Genomic DNA, 20,570 nt, shown 5'->3' on the forward strand with positions numbered 1-20,570 from the left:
GAAATGCTAATTTCAAATAGTTAATTCTTATTTCTTGAGCAGCTAAAATGCTATAAAGAGCAAAAACAGGGGGAGACAGGTGTCGGTGGGTTTAGTTGGTTTTTCCGGTTTCCTAACAAATACAATTACAAAAACCGGCTCCACACATTCAGATAGTGGTGGTTGCGTCGACGACGGGATGGCCAGCGGCAGCAGCGCCGAAACGTCGTCGTTAATGAGGGACTTACTCAGGCAGGCAGGCGGAGTCGCGGTGGTCGACGGTGGACTTTCCACCGAGCTCGAACGCCACGGCGCTGACCTCAACGATCCTCTCTGGAGCGCCAAATGCCTCCTCACTTCCCCACACCTCATTCGCAAGGTATCCTCATCTCTCTCTCTCCCCTCTCCCTCTCTCTAGAAATGCTGTATTGGGAATGTAATTTGCTTTGTGTTTGTACTCTCATGAGTGTAGATATGTGCAGAATAATGGGTTTTTGCTAAGTTTCTCAAGTGCTAATTTTGCTGTGGAAATTTTGATTTTTGACAATTTTGAGCTTTGTTTCTTTTGGAATTACCATTCGATTTTTGTTGGGAATTTAGTTCTTATCTATGCATTTGGACCAAAAGTTGTCAGATTTTGCTGATTTTGTTTGCATCAGAAGGAAACTTGTTGCTATGCTTTGATCTTGTATTTAGTGAGGAATGTGACTTCTATGAGCTAATCACAACTTTAATTTGTATATTTCTCTATCGATAAGTCAGGCAGGATTGAACATTTGCTTTCTTTCTTGTGTAAAGGATTCAGCTTTTGTGAAGACGAAATCAAAAGAATGGAGATTGGTTTATGTAAATGTAATTCATGTGTAGACTTGATTAACTAATAGGACCATGTACCGTGTTGTTTTGTTGCGTATTGGAGCAGGTACACCTTGATTACCTTGAAGCTGGTGCAGATATCATAATCACAGCATCGTATCAGGTAATCCCGGTAACTGATGATGTCTCTCTCATTTTATATTTTTTCTTGAAACTGAAAGTGTTAGTTTTTATGCAGGCCACCATTCAAGGTTTCAAGGCCAAAGGCTTTTCTACAGAAGAGAGTGAATCTTTGCTTAGGAAAAGTGTTGAAATTGCCCGAGAGGCACGAGATATCTATTACGACAGATGTACTCAATGCTCTTCTGCTGACAGTGGAAATGGTAGAATTCTCAAGCGTCGACCAATCTTAGTTGCGGCATCTGTGGGGAGCTATGGTGCTTATTTGGCTGATGGGTCTGAGTACAGGTGAGTCAGTTCTGCTATAAAAATTCATTGCATCAGCTATTATTCCTGTTGGCTTTGGTTCTAGTACCTCGAATGTAAACAGTCGCAGGTCCTATAAATGTATTGTTGACATAATTATTAGAAAAATAACTCTGATATTTTCATTTCTTAATGAATAAGGAAATTACAACTGGTTTATATACATTTGTGAGAAATAGCTTAGTGACTAATTACCCTTGGTTAACTAACTAATCTAGTAATTAGTTACATAGACAGTTGTAACAGACTTGTAACCAAAAAACAACAAACTATATATGTGACTCTTTACATCCCCTCAAGCTGAACGGAGGAGAGCCGAGAGAAAGCTTGGATTGAAGATATTGAAACCGAGCCTTAGAAAGAGATTTGGTGTGAATATCAGCAACTTGAAACTGAGTATTGATATACTGCACTTGAAGTAGCTTAGCAAGAACGAGTTCACGGATGTAATGATAATCAATTTCCACGTGCTTGGTACGAGCATGGAAAACCGGATTAGAGGCCAGAGAAATAGCGGAAACATTATCACACCAAAGAGTGGGAATGGTAGTGAGTGGAAAAGCGACATCTCTGAAAATTTTACATATCCATGTAAGTTCAGCGGCTGTGTGCGCAAGAGAACGATATTCAGCCTCGGTAGAGGAACGAGCAACTGTAGGTTGCTTTTTAGCACTCCAACTAATCAAGTTGCTGCCCAAATATATACAATAGCCACTGGTGGACCTTCGATCAAACACACAACCTGCCCAATCCGCATCAGAGTAGGCAGTAAGATGCAAGGGACACTTCTTAAACCACATCCCCTGATCAAAAGAACCTTTTAAAAACCTTAATATTCTTTTGACAGCTTGAAAATGTGAATCCCGGGGACAGTGAAGGAACTGGCATACTTGATTCACAGCAAAGGAAAGATCAGGTCTTGTCCAAGTGAGATACTGTAAAGCCCCTACAATAGACCGGTATTCCTTAGGATCAGCTAAAAGAGCTCCAGTATGATCAAGCTTTTGAGTTCCCAGAGGAGTAGGACAGGGCTTGCAACCGGCCATGGAAGTCTTGACTAAAAGATCTAAAGCATACTTGCTTTGAGACAGGAAAATACCATCATCAGATCGGTGGACCTCTAAGCCAAGAAAATAGTGTAAAGGCCCCAAGTCCTTAACTGGAAATAAGGAACTGAGTTGCTGAATAAAACGTTGACAGAGAGAGGTATTAGGACCAGTAACCAAGATGTCATCCACATATACAAGGACGAGCACAGGGAATGGTTGAAGTTTCACAAACAGAGAACAATCAGATTGGGAGTTTGTGAAACCAAGAGAGACCAAAGCTTGAAACAACTTATCATACCAAGCCCGAGGGGCTTGCTTCAATCCATAGAGAGACTTCTGGAGTTGACAGACATAAGAAGGTTTGGAAGGATCAATGAAACCTGGGGGTTGTTGCATAAAAACATCTTCTTGGAGATTGCCATGGAGGAAAGCATTGCTGATGTCAAGTTGATGTAAAAACCAATCATATTGCACTGCCATTGTAAGAAGAATGCGAATAGTGACAGGTTTGGCAACCGGACTGAAAGTCTCCTTGAAATCAATACCCTCTTGTTGATGGAAACCCTTAGCAACAAGACGGGCTTTATACCGATCAATAGAACCATCAGGTTTCCTTTTGATCCTGAAAACCCATTTGCATCCAACCAAGTTTTGATGAGGAGATGAGGGTACAAGAGTCCAAGTGCCGGTGGATTGAAGAGCTTGAAATTCGTCAAGCATGGCCTTATTCCAGTGATCATACTTGGAGGCTTGCAGATAAGTAGTAGGGACAAATGAACTGGAATCAATAGGATGCTTCGTGGCTGCTAACACTTTAGGCTTGAAAATTCCTGCTTTAGATCGAGTGATCATTGGATGAGTGTTGGTAGGGACTGAGATTGTTGAAAGTGAAGAATGAGAAGGCACCGGAGATGAAATAGAGGCTTGAGGTTGCTGGGGAGGTTGAGAGTGCCGTGTAGATGGTGAAGGTTGAAGGTGTTGTGGAGGTGGAGATTGCTGTGGAGAATGCACCCGAGAAGAGCTTGAGCATTGACCTTGAGAGAAAACTGAAAAAGGCGGTGGTGCAGGGGGACATGATTGAGGAAATGGTAGGGAGAACTCAAGGGATGTAGGGGAGGGGACAGAGGAAGAACACTGTGACGAGCTACTGTGATGAAATGGAAAATGATCTTCATTAAAGACAACATGCCTTGAAATGTAGACTCTGTTAGAAGACACGTCCAAACACCGATAACCTTTGTGTTGAAGGCTATAACCAAGAAATACACATGGTTTGCTTTTACCATCCAATTTGGATTGCATATATGGCTTGAGCCAAGGATAGCAGCAGCAACCAAAAACCTTTAACTTGGAATAATCAGGAGGCTTTTTGAAAAGCATTTCCCATGGAGACTGAGAAGATCCAGAAAGAGGCATCCGATTGATAAGATACAGTGCAGTAGAAAAGGCTTCTACCCAAAACTTGTGAGGAACTTTGGAAGCAACAAGAAGTGTCCGAGCAGTTTCAGTGAGATGTCGATGCTTGCGTTCCACACACCCATTTTGCTCAGGTGTGTGGGGACAACTGTACTGATGAGAAATACCATGTTGAAGCAAGAAGGAAGCAAAAGCAGAACCAGTGAACTCACCCCCTGAATCTGTTCGAAGAATCTTGATTTTATGGCCAATCAAGTTTTCAACATATGCTTTGAAAGTGATAAAAGTAGAGAAGACTTCAGACTTGTGTTGTAAAGGAAACAGCCAACTGTATTTGCTATATTCATCCACAAAGAGTACATAGTACGTATAGCCACTAACTGATGAAACTGGACAGGGACCCCAGACATCACAATGAATTAAATCCAAACTATGAGATACAGTGGTAGTACTAAAGGAAAAGGGCAACTTATGATTTTTGCCAATAGCACAGTCTGCACAAAAAAACTGAACAGAAGTTGAAGTATGAGGAACAAGCTTATTTGTACGTAAAATCCGTCTCAGAATGGCTGTGGAAGGATGCCCGAGTCGTTTGTGCCATTGATGTAAAGATGCTTGAGTGCTTACAAGTGCAGAATATGAAGCTTGGAATGGCTGACCATGCAGAGGATAGAAACCATCCCTAACTGGGCCTCGAAAAAGCATCTTCCCAGTGGAACGGTCCTTGATGACAGAACCATCAGAATCAAGAGTTAAAGAGCAATAATTGTCTCTTAGAAACTGATATGCAGAGAGCAAATTGAATTGCATCATTGGCACATGAAGAACATTATTTAATCGAAAGGCAGCATGTGGTGTTTGGAGAATAGAAGAACCTGTATGTTGGATGGGCATACCTTGGCCATCACCTGCATAAACCTTGTCTTCACCAGAGTACGGAATGGGGGAAGTGATAGCGGAGATATCATTGGTGACATGAGCAGTAGCACCAGAGTCCAGAAGCCATGTAGGCTGAGAAGAAGAGGCAGTAGAAGCACACATAGCAGCAAGCTTGGCAGGTGGAATCTTTCCAGCAAAGGCATGATTCATGCGAGCATAGCAGTCAAGAGCCTCATGATCAAAAGAATTGCATATTTGACAGGGAGACCGAGTTCCAGAAGAACGAGGAAAGCCACCAGAGTTGCGATTATAATGACTAGTATTATGATGAAAAGAACCATTACCAGGGCCAGAGTTAGTATAATTTCCACGATAATTGCCTCGACCTCTGTTGTTCTTCTGAAAATTGTTGCGGCCACGATTATGGCGCTGAAAATTGTTGCGATTGTTGTAGGTAGAATGTTGAACAACATATGCCTGGGAGGGAGGAGGCGTAGGTAAGAGACCTTGCTGGAGAGGCGGAGCTTGAGCAGCAAATGCTTGAAATGGTGCAGTGAGAGACGACGAATGAGCTGTCTTCTTGCGATGCATAAAGATCTCTTTGTTCATGAGTAAGCCATGAAGTTCATCTAAAGAAGTAGATGAAATGCGAAGCATTATCGAATCAATGAAAGACTCGTAATCATCCGAAAGGCCATTGAGTGTAACAGCAATGAGATCTGGTTCTGACACCGGTGCTCCGGCAGCCATAAGAGCATCAGAGATGCCTTTGATATGCTGCAGATAATCAGAAATTGACAAATCACCTTTTTGAATCGCATGAAGACGCGATCGGAGCTGGTGAATGTGCGCCGCCGAGACTCCGCCAAACCGTTGTTCAAGAATCTGCCATAATTCTCGAGATGAGGTGACGCCAACGGTGAACGGAATAAGATCTTCAGAGAGAGTGGAATTCAACCAGATCAGGATATTTTGATCCTTTTCAAACCAGATCTCGTAATTAGGATTAGGAATGGCAGTACCGATACCGTTTTGATTGAGAAGAAAGGGCGATGGACATTGCTCCGATCCATCGATGATACCTGTAAGTTTGTAGCGCCGGAAAATTGGAGCGAAAAGAGCTTTCCAGGTGAGATAATTGTCCTTTTTAAGCTTTGTAGGAACCATACAACTGATGTTTTGGATTGAAATTGATGAAAACGAAGAATTAGGGTTTATCGGAGCTGAATTTGAGGAAATGGGAGTAGGATTCTGAGCGAAAACTTCTGGATTTGCAGGCGAAGAGGTAGAAGACGCCATTGTTGATCAAGGATTTGCAGAGAGAAAATGAAATCGGGTAGAAAAATCAAAGATTGCAGAGGAAGATCTCAAAGATTGCAGAGGAAGCTAGGATCGGAGGAAGCTAGGATCGGTGCGTGAGCAGAGAGGCTCGTGATACCATATTAGAAAAATAACTCTGATATTTTCATTTCTTAATGAATAAGGAAATTACAACTGGTTTATATACATTTGTGAGAAATAGCTTAGTGACTAATTACCCTTGGTTAACTAACTAATCTAGTAATTAGTTACATAGACAGTTGTAACAGACTTGTAACCAAAATACAACAAACTATATATGTGACTCTTTAATAATATGAGTAGGATTTTTGCTTAGGAAAATGTGTTCCTTTGATCCCAGAGAAAGCTTTGAAAGATGAAGTTAGATAGTCTTGGCTGCTGTTATTTGCATGAAAAGGCTATTGTTTTCTGAACTTGAAATGTCTTTTTAATATTCATATTTTGGGTCTGTCCCTTGGCAGTGGAAATTATGGTGAGGCTATGACGCTAGGAAGATTAAAAGATTTTCATCGGAGAAGGGTCCAAATCCTAGCAGAATCTGGTCCTGACCTACTTGCATTTGAAACAGTTCCAAATAAGCTGGAAGCTCAGGTAATGATCGCAAGCTTGTTGATAGCATTTAATTTCTTCTTGTCCTTGTTGGTTGAGGAAATCTGACAGGCCAACATTTCTTTATTCTAAGCTTCTTACTAGACTCGCTTACTGATAGCATTTCATTAGGTGGCTAATGTTTTAATTGGTAAGCACTTAATGTGACCGAAAGTGAAGGATATGAAATTTAGTAAAAATGGAGCTATTACTAAAGAGATGTATGTTAATTTGTTTTCAAGGAAAAAATATCTTGACATAATTTTGTTTTGCACTTTTAACTAGGTGTTTATTCTTTTCCCCAGTTAATCATGCTCGGTGTTTATGCAGGCTTATGCTGAGCTTTTGGAAGAAGAAAACATGCAACTTCCTGCATGGTTTTCTTTCAACTCTAAAGACGGCATCAATGTTGTTAGTGGTGATTCTCTCCTTGAATGCGCCACAGTTGCTGAATCATGCAAGAAAGTTGTTGCAGTTGGAATCAACTGCACTCCCCCTAGATTTATCCATGGACTGTTAACATTAATTACACAGGTATAATCATTTAGGCTATTTGTATTGTGTTTGAATAAATTTAGTTTACGTTCTTTATCTTGATCAAACAATAAAAGCTTCAACTGAGCTATATGACCAACTGTTGGAGCAGCAATAAAATTGCCTCCAGTGACTTTAAACTGTATTTACTGTTTCAATTTCTGAGATTTTCTAATTCTTAATGTTCAATGAAAAATCAACAAACTAAACATATCCTGCTGCATTTTCATATGCTATATTTCTGACGTATTTCTAATTTGTAGGCTTCCCGGAATAATTACAATTGTACATTACTCTGTTTGGAGTTCCTGTACTTATTTTCATGTTTAAATCCTTCAGGTGGCTACAAAACCAATTATTGTGTACCCAAATAGTGGTGAAAGCTATGATCCAGATAGAAAGATGTGGGTGGTAAGTGAAGTTTCTATGGTTGTCTCGTGTTTTCGATAGAATTATCTGTGAAAATATTGTTGTTATCTAGAAGGTGGAATTAGTGCGGGAAATCTGCGGTTGTGATATTCTTGTCCAGACACCAACTCTTCTGATCTCTTTTTTTTTTTTTTTTTTTCCGCGTTGCAGCAAAACACTGGGGTTTCAGATGAAGATTTTGTCTCGTATGTAAACAAATGGTGTGAAGCAGGGGCTTCCCTTGTTGGAGGCTGTTGCAGAACAACACCAAATACTATCAGAGCAATATACACGACTCTTCCCAATAGGTCAACATCTCCACCGGAGCAGTAACCGTATTGGCTTCACAAAGAGAGGACGGTTGAGCATCTGTCGAGCAAGACTACGAGAAGGCATCTGTCGAACAACACCATATCGCGTGATGCTTGCGTCATTCTTTTGGCTTTCTAGTGGTGGATGTTTACATGCATGGATTTTACCCAACACCAAGAGTTTTCAGTTGTTTAGATGTAACTGTGTGAGCTTAACCAGAGCAGTTTACCTATCGAACACTCGACTCCTGTGTACATTATAAGCTAATTTTATCGCAGACTCCTTCATTCGGATTTCACAAAAATACGATCAGTTATGCATTTAAGATAAGTGAAAGAGATTGTTTTGAACAAACCCAGAAATTTCTCGTCGAAAGCGTCATTTCGAATCCAAGGGAAAATCAATGACAAATTACAAATTACAGTATAGAGTTCCTAAGCATCAAAACCAGAGTAAACACCACTCTCCCTCAGCAACCTCTTCTCTTCTTCAACATAGTTCTTCCCCCTGCTTGCCTGCCCAAGCTCTCTCTTCCTCTTCTCCTTCTGCGAGAAGGACAGGTTTCGCTTATCGCTCCGGGTCAGCGCAGTTTCAAGCTTCTCTCCCGAGGCCAATGCAGCCCTCGTCTTCTGTCGCTCTTCATAAGATTCTTCTTCTTCCTCGGTTTTCTTGGTTCCGGGCTTGCTGTCCTTACCGTCCTCCCTGCCGGTAGCCCAAGACCAGTTCGGCTCCTGCTCCGGCTCTCTCGGTGGCGGCACAGCCAGCACCGAGGGCCCACCTTTGTAGCCATGTTGCTTCAGTGCCTCAAAGTCCACAACTTTGCTCTTTGGCTTCCCAGATTTCCCTGCAGAAAATAACAGAGTATGCAGCCAGCTAAAACAAATTCAATACACAAATCACAACACACAAAACCCAAACCAGTAAATATACAAATATACGTGTATATATATATGTATATGTGTATGTATATGTACCTTGTGAAGCTGTTTTCTTGGAGGGTGGTGAATCTGATGACTGCCCAGATGAGGAATCCGAATCTCCTTCCTCATCACTCCATGGAATTGCTCTCTTCATGCTGGGCAAGAATTTGGGTCTGGTTCCTCCGAATTAGGGTTTGTAGGACGATGGAAGATTGGAAATTGATTTAGCCCCAATTTTCAAAAGAGGGGTTTAGGTTTAGGATTCCGTAGAGAAGCAGGGAATGGGATAATCGTTCGGGTCGTTCTCGTTCCAAGTCGGGTTATGTGCCTTCTCAAGCCTATTAATCGTTTTCAATGTATGCTTTTGACCCCTAAACTTTGATGCTTGTTTCCATTTGGTCCTCATTTGCCTGTTCCAATTTTGGTAAACGATTTCAAAAGGGGCTTTTTTTTTTTAATCATGGTTGGTCCCTGAAGTTGAAACTTCCAATTATAATAATCTCTGAAATAGAAAATTCATTAATTTGGTTGCTAAAAATAGAACTTGCAAATTAATTTAGTCATTCTGCTGTCTTTTCATTGAATTTTATGTAGTGTGTTCATGTGGTAGATGAGTAAACCTTACCTATTCAGTTATATGAATTCATATTGATTAATAATAATAAAAACAAATAAAAAAACTATAAATGTTGACATGATTAGTGGTAGGCGCAATTCAATTAGTTGATTCGTAAAGTGAAAAAATCATTTTTAATTTCAATCAGTTTTAGTGATGATTAGGAAAACAACTCCAAACTCAAACTCACATATTCGATTTTGTTGGTTTTGTGCGATTTTCAGTATAAATGTCTAGCCTTGGATAAAAATTGTCACTTAAGAGTAAGTGAATGACACTTGAAAAAGTAGATGAATTATCGAAATCGCTTCAAAAGGTGATCATGTAGTTCTATGAACTTCCAAGTAGCCACTTTCTTTCCTTAGTAGACAAATTTTCAATTGTTAAATTATCAATTTGGTATGTCTTCAATCCCCATCGATCGTCCTCCCTAACCATTAACAGTTTAGCCCCACTAATTCTATTGTTTGTCAAAAATATCAACTTGGGATGAAAAAAGGTTGAAGGACCAAAATGAAAAATCCCTACGATTTATGGGCAAACATGCAGTTAAGTTTAATAAACCCCGACGGCACGTCTCGGGCTTCGTTTCGTCGTTGCAAGAGTGGGAAAGTGCAGGATTCCCAAATTTGCGGAATTGCAGAGAGCTTTTTCAGAATCAATGGCGGCGAACAAACTTAACCTATAAAGCTCAGCCTCCTCCTCCCCTCCCGCCGCCAGCCTCCGCCCTCTCTCTCTCTCTCCCTCTCCCCTGAACTACATTGGGAGGACCGAATTCACACTTTTTTTCTCAAATTTCTCATCTCTTTACCGATGGAGCATTCACTATACAACACCCACGTAAAACTCTTGGCCTTCGACCTCAACTCTCTCACCCAAACCTCCTCCTCCTCCTCGGACCCAATCTCCTTCTCCCGCAACGGCGCTCTCCTCTCCCGCGCTGAGACCGTCGGCACCGTCACGTCTCGCGACCTCAAACCCAACAAGTTCCTCAGGTTCACCATCGACGACGGCACCGGCTGCGTCAGCTGCATTCTCTGGCTCAACCAGCTCTTCTCCCCCTACTTCTCCCGCCGCAGCCCGCCAGATGTTCGACTTATTGCCCAACACGCACTGCGCTTCGCCGCGGAGATTAAGCTCGGCGTGGTGGCCAGAGTGCGCGGGAAGATCACCAGCTACAGGGGCGTTACGCAGATCACGGTGTCGGACGTCGTGATCGAGAGAGACCCCAACGTGGAGATGTTGCACTGGTTGGACTGCATCAGGTTGGCGCGAAAAGTTTACAACATCATCCCTCATTCAAATAAATAGAATTTAATTTGGTGGAATTGCTTTTGGATTTTTGTTTGTATATTTTTTTGAATTGGTTTCAATTGATCTTGCACTTTGATATCATTAAACCTAAACAATTTTGGTTTCCTTCATGCAACATCTGTTTCGAATTAGGCAAGTTGGCTAGATCAGTGCACTTCTCCGGAAGCTTGAATCCGGTTCTTTTGAGGAGCTTTCGAGCCAGAACTAGTAATATAATATCCCTTGGGGTTGGAGATGACATACACGTTTCGTCGCATACGAGGTGTATTCCAGTTAAATCTGGCAATCTCTTAGTGTGATCCCCAAATTGTTAGGTTTCCTGTTCTAACAATTCAAAGGGTATTTCATTCCTACAACTTCTGCTACCAATTTTTAAATGGGAAAGTAACCAAAACTATTGTAATTTAAGGAACATGTTACTAAAAAAAAGTAAGTTTACTAGTATTTATACACATGTAGAACCACTGTATTGTTTACTCCAACGATCAACATTGTTCTAGCTTTGAGAAAGCTATATATAGTTTCAAATCTTTGGGAATTATTCGTTGTTTCGCAAACAATGTCAATCATCAACACACTCATTCACATTTTAATTTTCTTCTTCCTCCCTTTGCCGTTGTTTATTGGCATTGCACATAGCCAAAAAATACTGGACATAACCAAGTACGGTGCTGTGGGAGACGGGCAAACGGATGATTCCCCAGCTTTTGTGAATGCATGGAAAGATTTATGTCAAGGAATTAATGAAGCTATTAATGGCATACCAACACTTAATGTGCCGGAGGGGAAAACATTCTTGTTGCAACGTTTAAAATTTGAAGGTCCATGCAATAGAAAGAACGTTCACCTTCAAGTTCTAGGAAATTTGTTGGCACCTGCACGTGGTGCATGGAAAGAATGCGATTCGGAGGACTGGCTAAGTTTTTCAAACGTCGAAAACCTAATGCTCGACGGCTCAGGCAAAATCGACGGCCAGGGGGCTGCATGGTGGAGCACTAGCCAATACGACTGGAGATCGCGCAAGCTCTTGGGGGATAACGACTGCAAACCACAGAAGGCACTGCAATTCCAGAACTGCCAAAACCTCAAGCTCAGCGGACTCACTTTTCTAAACAGCCCACAAGCGCATATTGGTATAAATAGTTGTGACAACGCAGATGTATCGCATTTGAACATACATGCGCCTGAAGACAGTCCAAACACTGACGGTATTGACATCTCCTTCTCGAGCCATGTCACCATTCGTGATTCGTCTATCGGGACAGGCGACGATTGTATTTCCATTGGCGACCGGTGTTCCTTTCTCTCCATCACCAACATTGCTTGCGGACCAGGTCATGGAATTAGGTATGTCTGTTCTCCTATCTTCCATTAATTGTTAAATAAATATCGCCGAATGCCAATCGTGATGTCGTACATGTTAACATAGATTAATTTTCTTTTGCAAACAGTGTTGGAAGCTTGGGAGAAGATGGCGCTAGTAGTAAAGTGGACAATATATATGTGAAAGATTGTAGTTTCACTGGAACTACAAATGGAGTGAGAATAAAGACGTGGCAGGGCGGCTCCGGGTATGCGAGAAACATCACGTTCGAGAGGATCAAACTTGACAGAGCTCAATATCCTATCATTATTGATCAGTACTATTGTAATGGGGAACACGATTGCAAAAGTCAGTCGTCGGCCGTGGTGGTGGCGGATGTGACGTACATCGATTTTGAAGGCACTTCTGCGACGGAGGGGGCGATTAAACTCGATTGCGATCAAGTTTCAGGTGGCTGTCATAATATTGTGATGGATAGGATTAATATAATGCCAGCGGTGAGGGATATGAAGATTTTTGCGACTTGTAACAACGCCAAAGGGACTTATGTCGGCACTACGGTGCCCAACGTGCCTTGTCTACAGAGTTCAGCGACGGAGCCTACAAGGCCAACAACCATCTACACCGGAAGTGGAGGTTCTGGCAGTGCTAATATACATATAAACTACTACCTGTTTTGTCCACTGATGACGGTTCTTGTTGCAACAGCTGGTTTTTTATTAACTTGTGTAACACATGCTTTTAACTTGAGTAACTTGCATCTGGTAAAATAATTGGTAGGTAAATAAATATTCAATTTACTTTTCCAACTAAAACTAGTTCTTTAGACGAAGGCAAACCATTACTAATGTTAGAAGGAAGACGAAAAATGAATAAATGATGAAATAGCCAAAAATACCTCAAAGATTTGATGGGCAGCAAGTAACAAGTATATGGATTAGAATGGTGATAAAAGCTCAGAAAGTGACACGATAGTCCGAAAGAGTTTACATGGCCTGGGTACACTGACGTTCTGTGTCAATAAAAAAAACACGTTTAAATTGTTTTGTCTAAATCTCATTATGGCATTAGTATGGGATGTAACATAACGGTGTACACTTTACTGAGCAATGATAAATTCGTCAATCTAAAGTTTACAGTTACGATTATATTTACTCTATAATTGCGTTTTTATTAAGCATAAATTCATACTATACTTATTTGGTAATTGCCTGCTACACCTACAGGTCTTTAAAACTAGTTAAAACTATGACCAACCATAGAAAACAATTAAACACATATAGAGTAAAGTCCTCGCTTTAGTAAAGCTAGCTGGAGCTGCGTTCTCTCACATTAGATCAAAGTTAGAATCACTTTTCGTAATAGTTATTTTGAGGATTGGCCATGAATAAACCTTTGGTCCGACAAATTGTTAGGAATAGGAAACCTAACACTTCGATTTCCTTGATGGAACATCCGACTCCAAGTTACAAGAAGTAAACTAAAGCCAATTCCAATTGTAACATCAAAATATGCCTATGAATTTCGAGCAACCTGATGACTGGATGTGTCCTCCCTCCATGATTGTGGGGTTTTAGGTAGAATTAATTAGTGCTTTCCTTTATATTAGTTTCTTATTCATGCTTCCAAATTAATTACCGTCTCTCTCCGGTGCCTTGTCGTGGTTGTAGTTGATAGGTGGGTTTGGGATACAGCGGGAAACTATTCCTAACGGTAAGAGGATTTCCTTCGTACCAAGTTGCAATGGAAATTAACCAAAACGAATAGTATTTTGGAACAAAACTAACATTCCAAGTAAATATAGTAACACTACATTCTTGTTTAGTGTTTACAATCCTTGTGTTCTTCTAGCATCTGAGACATCTTCTCTGTTGTTTTGAAAGCAATGCGGTTTAACATACTCGTTCGCATTTTAGTTTTCTTCTTCCTCACTAGGTCCCTGTTTATTGGCATCGCACATAGCCAAAAAATATTTGACATAACCAAATACGGTGCTGTTGGAGACGGACGAACCGGTGCTGTTGGACACCAGCCACAGAAGGTGATTCAGTTCGACTGCGATAAGATTTCGTGTGGCTGTTATAATATTGTGATGGATCAGATTGATATAAAGTATTCAGTGGGGGATAAGATGATTTTTGCGTCTTGCAACAATTCCGAAGGAACTTCAATCGGAACGACGGTGCCTAATGTGCTTTGTTTGAAGAGTTCAGGGACGAAGCATGCGACGCCAACCGAGCCAGTTACACCAGCCACAGCGGACCCTAAGATACTCCCGCCTCCCTCTCCAATTAACCCTCCACCACTACCAATCATGCCACCACCGTTGCAGCCGGCACCTACCGTACCACTTCCCTCTCCACCACCACCAGTACCAACACCTGTACCAATCGTACCTCCGCCGGCGCCACCAGCGAAACCAATCAAACCATTGCCTTCGCCACCAATTGTGCCAATCATGCCATTGTTGCCACCACCACCAAAACCAGTCATACCACCACCACTTGAACCTATCACGCCACCACCACCGGAAGACATCATACCGCTGCCGCCCGATGCAATTAGTCCACTCCCCTCACCACCTGAGCCACCAACCCCGCCCACGCCAGTGCCACATGCGGAGGGACAACTTGATATCATGGAGGCGCCAAGGGAGGGTGACGAATCAGATATATAGAACTTCAACAACAACTATTTTTCTTATTACTTTGTGTAACAAATCAATTTTTACTGGAATTACCTTTTACTTGTAAACATAGAGCGAACCAGCAATCTTGTAGCATTTGTACCTAATATTTGAAAAATGTATTACTGTTACTTGTTCAGCTATATATACATATTCCTGCTTAATCATTAAAGGTTGATACAGAATGGAGTAGTGATTGGATAGCCTATGGAACACACCTATGGAGGAGCTGAATTTGCCAATTGATAGGTTAAGATTAATCTATATTTTATTAGAGAAGAATGAACATGTCGATCTAACAGCTGAATTTGTCAATTTGATGATTTAAGATTAATCTATATTTGACTAGAGAAGAATGGACTTGTCGATCTAGCATCTACAATCATGTTTGTATTTACGCTAAAATGCATTTGTATTAAATATGAACTAATACTATACATATTTTGTCGTAGCACGTGACATATGACATATATATGCACATGTGACATATGCACTCTAATGCTTGTAAATTATTATCCTCGTACAGATGTGGTCATGAAAATACGAATTACATCATTCCCTAACTTCTTTGATGCTGGATTTATCATATGGTACATTGGATTGCTTCACATGTTAAATTTCTGCAGGTTTCTGTATCTAGCTTTTATGACTTAAGGCTTGCATTGGTAAAACAAATGGTACGTAAAAGTCAATTTACATTCCTAACTGGAAGTCTAGAACCAGTTCTGCAGATTAAGCCAGCATTGCTAAGGTTGGAAGGAAGACAAAAATAAATAAATGATGAAATGGACAGACCACAAAGATTTGATGGGCAGCAAAAAACACCATGGATTGCATCATTGGATGGTGATAAAAGCTAGGAAAATGAAAGGGGAAGCAAAGATAGTGACAAGATCTTAGCCAGGACACTAAAGTGGATGAAAACTTAATGCAATGCATGTGGTTTTTTTTTTTTTTTTTTTTTTTGTTTTTTGTTTTTTTTCCACTGGTAGTGCTATCCACACACTTGTTTTCACTTTTCATACATTTCTGTTAATTTTTTGCCGTATGATCGAATGAATTGAAGAAGAACAATGGATAAAATTTAACAAAGGTGTGTGGAAGGTAAAAATAAGTGTGTGAATAACACTACCCTTTTTCCACCCAAAAGTGAAAAACTTCACATCAATATCAACAAGTCAATTAGTATTTTATTTGTGATGTGTGCTTCCTTTTTGAGTGAAAATATTTGTCATTGTACTACTAGAACCATGAGCCACTCTTGTGACTAATAGGGGCCTCTTTGTTAGCAAACTTTCTAATCTGATAAGCAAATGATTCTACCTGGTTCATTTGGTTGTAAATGAGTGCTAGGGTTAAGTTGAGCATGTGCACACGGACTGATTTCGACCCTTCATTATTCATAAGGTATGCAAGTAAAAAAGATCACAATCAGCTCAATAGTTGAGTAATTAATTGATCTTAATATTTCCCGAATTATCGGATAGATTCTTGAGTAAGGTTTTTGTACTACGTCACTTGTTCATCTAAGAAATATATATGAGCGCCTCATGCATATGAGTCCCACACATTTCCAATTTCAACCCTAATGCGATGCGCCACTTTTGTGTAGGATTGAACAGACGAATAATGTAATATGGAAGCTTCTACTCAAAAATATCTCCGATAATTCCCACGAAAGTGTTTGGGCCAACGAAAACCTATATGTGAAACCTTGTGGATTGAGCTTCAAGCCTTTATACTTTGTATATACGAGGACAATTTTTTAGCTTAAGAACTAGCTAGTTTTACTTTTGATGTAAAGTTTATGTGGGCATGTAATGTATAATTAATGTACAATTACATGTCAGAGAATCGAAGGATAGAGAATCTACATCAGAAGCCACATCACCACAAGAAGTACTTGAAGCCCAAACCCAAAGGTGTGCTTTGGAAATACATCTCTCTTTCTTTTGGCAGATGGAAAGAAAATGAAAACAAAAGATACCCACAAAAACACAAAAAAAAGCCAAAATTTTGACACAAATTTTTGTTTCTGAAGCTGTGTAGCTAGGCAAAAGAGAGGATGGAGGGGGGTGCCTTAAGAAGGTTTTTCAAAGCTAGAAAAGCAAAAGAAACAGAAAGAAAATCATGTTCTCAACTAAGAGAAGAAGATATATACTTTGCCCAAAGTACAAATCAAATCAAAGATCATCCCTTTGACTGCCTCGTTTGTCTATCTATGATGTTTACTCGTTTGATTTTCAAGCATGGACGAGTTTTACAAAAAACCCTAGCACCGGAGGTCCTGAGTTTTTCCTTTTCTTTATCACTTTAGCATCGGATTTATTGTGTGTTAGTTGTGAACATAGAGTTTAAAATCATTATCGAATCGGAATCAAAGTTGGGATAATAATATCGAGAGATAATCTTTCATACATGACCAATAACTTCAACGGTGAAGTATTTATCTTACATTCATAATCAGAGTGAGAAACTGATCATCTTTTTTCTTTTTCTAAATTAAAGAAACAATTGTAACTTCTAAAGTAAAATTCATTATCATCAGTTTATGCGGTATTTGCCAGACAAATTAAAGAGAATGAGAAAACAAGAGCGTGAAATGTTCACACACATTAGCAGGATGAGGGGAAGAAAAAGAGTTTAAATATCCTAATCCCACTTCAACTAATACCAAGACCTTTTATGATAAAATCTCACACATGTCGGACTGTGCAGGTGGTAATTAATAAGTTTGGGACAATATCAGTGTTGTTGGAAGTAAGTTTTTAGCCTGTCTCTTTGATAATTTAACAGAAAACCACTATCCCTAACCAAAATTTGATGACAAATGATGGTTGGACATGAGAGCGAGCAATTACATTTTACATCAGTCGACCGTGAAGTACCCAGAAAGGAAGAGGAGGGGAGAGTGTCCATCGATTTCATGTACAATTTGACTAAGTTTACCTCTAATAATATGAAGTTGCAGACGGATGTTATACGTGGCGTTTTGCCAAAGGACAGGTACAAGTCATATATCCACATTCATAATATCATTAACCGAATCCAATTATATGGTGTCCTCTTTGATCCCACTAGTTTGATGAAATATTTTTGTGTGAGTCAAAGAAAAGAACAGTTTTCCAGCAGTAAAAAGAAAAGAATTCGATCGAGTTGTAGGGTAGTCTGTCTCTTCTTTCATGGCCTTTTGCCCGTAACTCTTTCATAAGTTTAGTATTTGCTCTTTCTCATACTTCTTGTACTATCCCAGGGTGCTGCCATCGTGACATGCATTAGCCAACGTTTACGGTTCTACTCAGTTTCTCACCATAGTGAATTATGCCTGTCCGGGTTGGCTCCGATATTATCTGTCACAATCTATTCGTCATTTCGTCAATGTATCGATCCTAATAGTAACTATTCATAGTATCGATCCTAATAGTAACTAGCCACTAATGAGACTACATGCAATCACTTATACAACTCACGTTGACCCAGTACTAATTAGATGTGAGACTCAACACTCGCAAACGTTCGGATTGGCTCTGATATCATATATCACGAATCAGTTGGCATATTAGCAGTGCATTGATCTCAATATCAGTCACTAGTGAGACTACATGCAATTGCTTATATATATAGCCTAGATTGATTCAATACTTTTTTGATGTGAGACTCAACACCGACGAAAATATGTGCTCAGGTTGGCTCTGGTGTACCATTTGTCACGACCTAGTTTCGGCACTACATTGATCTCAATAGGACTAGTAACTAGTGAGGCTACATACAAGCAATTGGAGTATGATTCTCTCCCCTCCTAATTGAACGATCACAATTAAGCCACGCAAACACCTTATATTAATTTTTTATAGCAAGAGAAAGACAAAATAAGAGAATGTAAGAGTAGCGGATAGAAAGATAGTCCCAAGCAATCACCCATACAACTCAGGTTGACATAGTACTTTTTAGTGTGAGACTCAACACCGGCCACACACAATATGGGGTGTCACAGTCATACCTCTATTTATGACTATACATGAATGACATTTTGCCAAATGCCATGCTGATAGAAAAGTGATCCCTTTGTACGACAGCTCTATGTGTTTTAGACAAGTCGTTGACAACGTATATTTGGAAGTAAATTGTAGTAATGGTCTCTCAACTTTAATCAAATTGGAGCAATGGTCCTCTAACTAAAAATCCATTATCATTAGTCTCTCAACTTATCAAAATGTATAGCTATAGTCATTTTCATTAATTTCGTTAAAATTTTGGCAAAATAAGTTATATTGGAATAACCATTTACATAATTAGTGTCTTTCAACTCATCAAAATGTGTAATTATGGTCATTTTCGTCAATTACGTCAAAATTTTTATCAAAACGAGTTATGTTGGAAGGACCATTGCTACAATTGGGTTAAAGTTAAGAGACAATTTCTCCAGTTGAATTAAAGTTGAGAGACCAATGATAATGAATTTTTAGTTGAGGGACCATAACTGCACGTTTTGATGAGTTGAGGGACCAATGGTAATGAATTTTTAGTTGAGAGATCATTACTTCAATTGAGTTAAAGTTAAGGGACTATAACTACAATTTACTCTATATTTGGACTGGTTGACCATGAGGGTAGTTTCACTAGACTAGTGGATTCAATGGGGTTTTGTGAGGGATTCCCATTTGGCAATTGGGAAATGAAGATTCTGTATTTTTCATTGGTGTGTTTAGCTGTCTAGCTTAGTAGTTTAATTAGTCCTTAAACACATTAAACAATATGCTAATCGATTGCAAACAACCTTAAAATATGAACATTAAGTACTTTGATAGGGGAAGAAGACATAGTCTCCCACATGTAGCATGTGTGTTGAGGATTAGTTAATTAAGAAATCAAGCCCTGAGAGCTTAATCCAAGAAAGTACTTTGTTCAAGCTTAGGCATTAAACAATGATAATCGATACTTAAGGGCGAAAAGTTAGGAGATCGCGTGGGTTGTAGATTAATGAGTTAAGCTACGATTAGGGACCCTCAATGGCCTAACAGATCCTACCTTTATGTGAACTAAGTGTGAACTAGTTTGGCTTCTGTCTTGTGTCCTTATGATTAATCTGAAATATTGAGTGGTTAATTTGGCTTGTGTCATGTATACTTGTGATGTGTTGGCACAAATACAATACAATGAGAACCATATTCAATTGGTACCTCGAGACTTACCAGCAATGGGGTATCATGACTGAGGTATACTATTCAACATTGAGCAGGCCCCGTTTTCCTCGCTGGAGTGCGAAAGCATGGGGAGCGAACGGGATTAGATACCCTGGTAGTCCATGCCGTAAACGATGAGTGTTCGCCCTTGGTCTACGCAGATCAGGGGCCCAGCTAACGCGTGAAACACTTCACCTGAGGAGTAGGATTAACAAATCGGATTCGTTCAAAGAGAATCCTTCAATGACAACATCTACCACTCAAATGAACACTATATCTATATCAGGATTTCTTTTTCCATCCATAGCAAAGAATCAAATAATTCTCTATCCCTAAAAAACACAAATCTCTCAGCTTATATTTGTGTAAACAAGTCTTTTTATGATAGGGGGATTTTTCAAGACACAAACTTTACATTCATCCAGAAAATGAAATGTGAGCTTGCAGATTAGCAAGTTGAAATTACCCAAATTGAAACCCCAAAATTGGGACAAATACCTTGGTCCTCATGGACACAAGTCTTGATGGAGTAAAAAAGGCCTCAATTTGGCATGGCAATGTAACCTAGTGTTCAACTAAAAAGCAAACCATTGAAGGTTTTGAGGAGAAATATGCAATGCTTCTTAAGTTGGACCACAAACATTCTTCCAATCTCCCAGACCTAAAGCAATGAACATCCATTGGAGAAGAAACCCCTTTTTGTCATACAAAAATACACC

The 20,570-nt window shown here is 39.9% G+C and overlaps 5 protein-coding genes across 5 annotated transcripts; 4 read left to right on the top strand and 1 right to left on the bottom strand.

Moving 5' to 3' along the window:
- The first annotated feature begins 68 nt into the window (after positions 1 to 68).
- Positions 69 to 8,162, top strand: LOC126615974 (homocysteine S-methyltransferase 2-like). The gene is made up of 7 exons (XM_050283930.1): positions 69 to 358; positions 902 to 958; positions 1,034 to 1,263; positions 6,428 to 6,557; positions 6,885 to 7,088; positions 7,428 to 7,499; positions 7,668 to 8,162. The coding sequence occupies exons 1-7, from the start codon at positions 179 to 181 to the stop codon at positions 7,827 to 7,829; spliced, it is 1,035 nt and encodes a 344-aa protein (XP_050139887.1). The 5' UTR covers positions 69 to 178; the 3' UTR covers positions 7,830 to 8,162.
- On the bottom strand, positions 8,102 to 9,051 carry LOC126615978 (uncharacterized). The gene is made up of 2 exons (XM_050283932.1): positions 8,783 to 9,051; positions 8,102 to 8,652 (listed from the first exon to the last, which is right to left on the bottom strand). Exons 1-2 carry the CDS (start codon positions 8,880 to 8,882, stop codon positions 8,243 to 8,245), a joined length of 510 nt encoding a protein of 169 aa, XP_050139889.1. The 5' UTR covers positions 8,883 to 9,051; the 3' UTR covers positions 8,102 to 8,242.
- Positions 9,052 to 9,901: 850 nt separating this feature from the next.
- Positions 9,902 to 10,773, top strand: LOC126615979 (CST complex subunit STN1). The gene has a single exon (XM_050283933.1). It carries the CDS (start codon positions 10,158 to 10,160, stop codon positions 10,653 to 10,655), a length of 498 nt encoding a protein of 165 aa, XP_050139890.1. The 5' UTR covers positions 9,902 to 10,157; the 3' UTR covers positions 10,656 to 10,773.
- A 124-nt stretch (positions 10,774 to 10,897) lies between these two features.
- LOC126617210 (probable polygalacturonase At3g15720) lies at positions 10,898 to 12,755 on the top strand. Its single transcript, XM_050285243.1, has 2 exons — positions 10,898 to 12,005; positions 12,110 to 12,755. Exons 1-2 carry the CDS (start codon positions 11,218 to 11,220, stop codon positions 12,753 to 12,755), a joined length of 1,434 nt encoding a protein of 477 aa, XP_050141200.1. The 5' UTR covers positions 10,898 to 11,217.
- A 1,112-nt stretch (positions 12,756 to 13,867) lies between these two features.
- Positions 13,868 to 14,659, top strand: LOC126617212 (classical arabinogalactan protein 9-like). The gene has a single exon (XM_050285244.1). It carries the CDS (start codon positions 13,868 to 13,870, stop codon positions 14,657 to 14,659), a length of 792 nt encoding a protein of 263 aa, XP_050141201.1.
- Positions 14,660 to 20,570: the final 5,911 nt, after the last annotated feature.

This window comes from Malus sylvestris, chromosome 3 (assembly GCF_916048215.2).
Source record: "Malus sylvestris chromosome 3, drMalSylv7.2, whole genome shotgun sequence".
Lineage (NCBI taxonomy): Eukaryota > Viridiplantae > Streptophyta > Magnoliopsida > Rosales > Rosaceae > Malus > Malus sylvestris.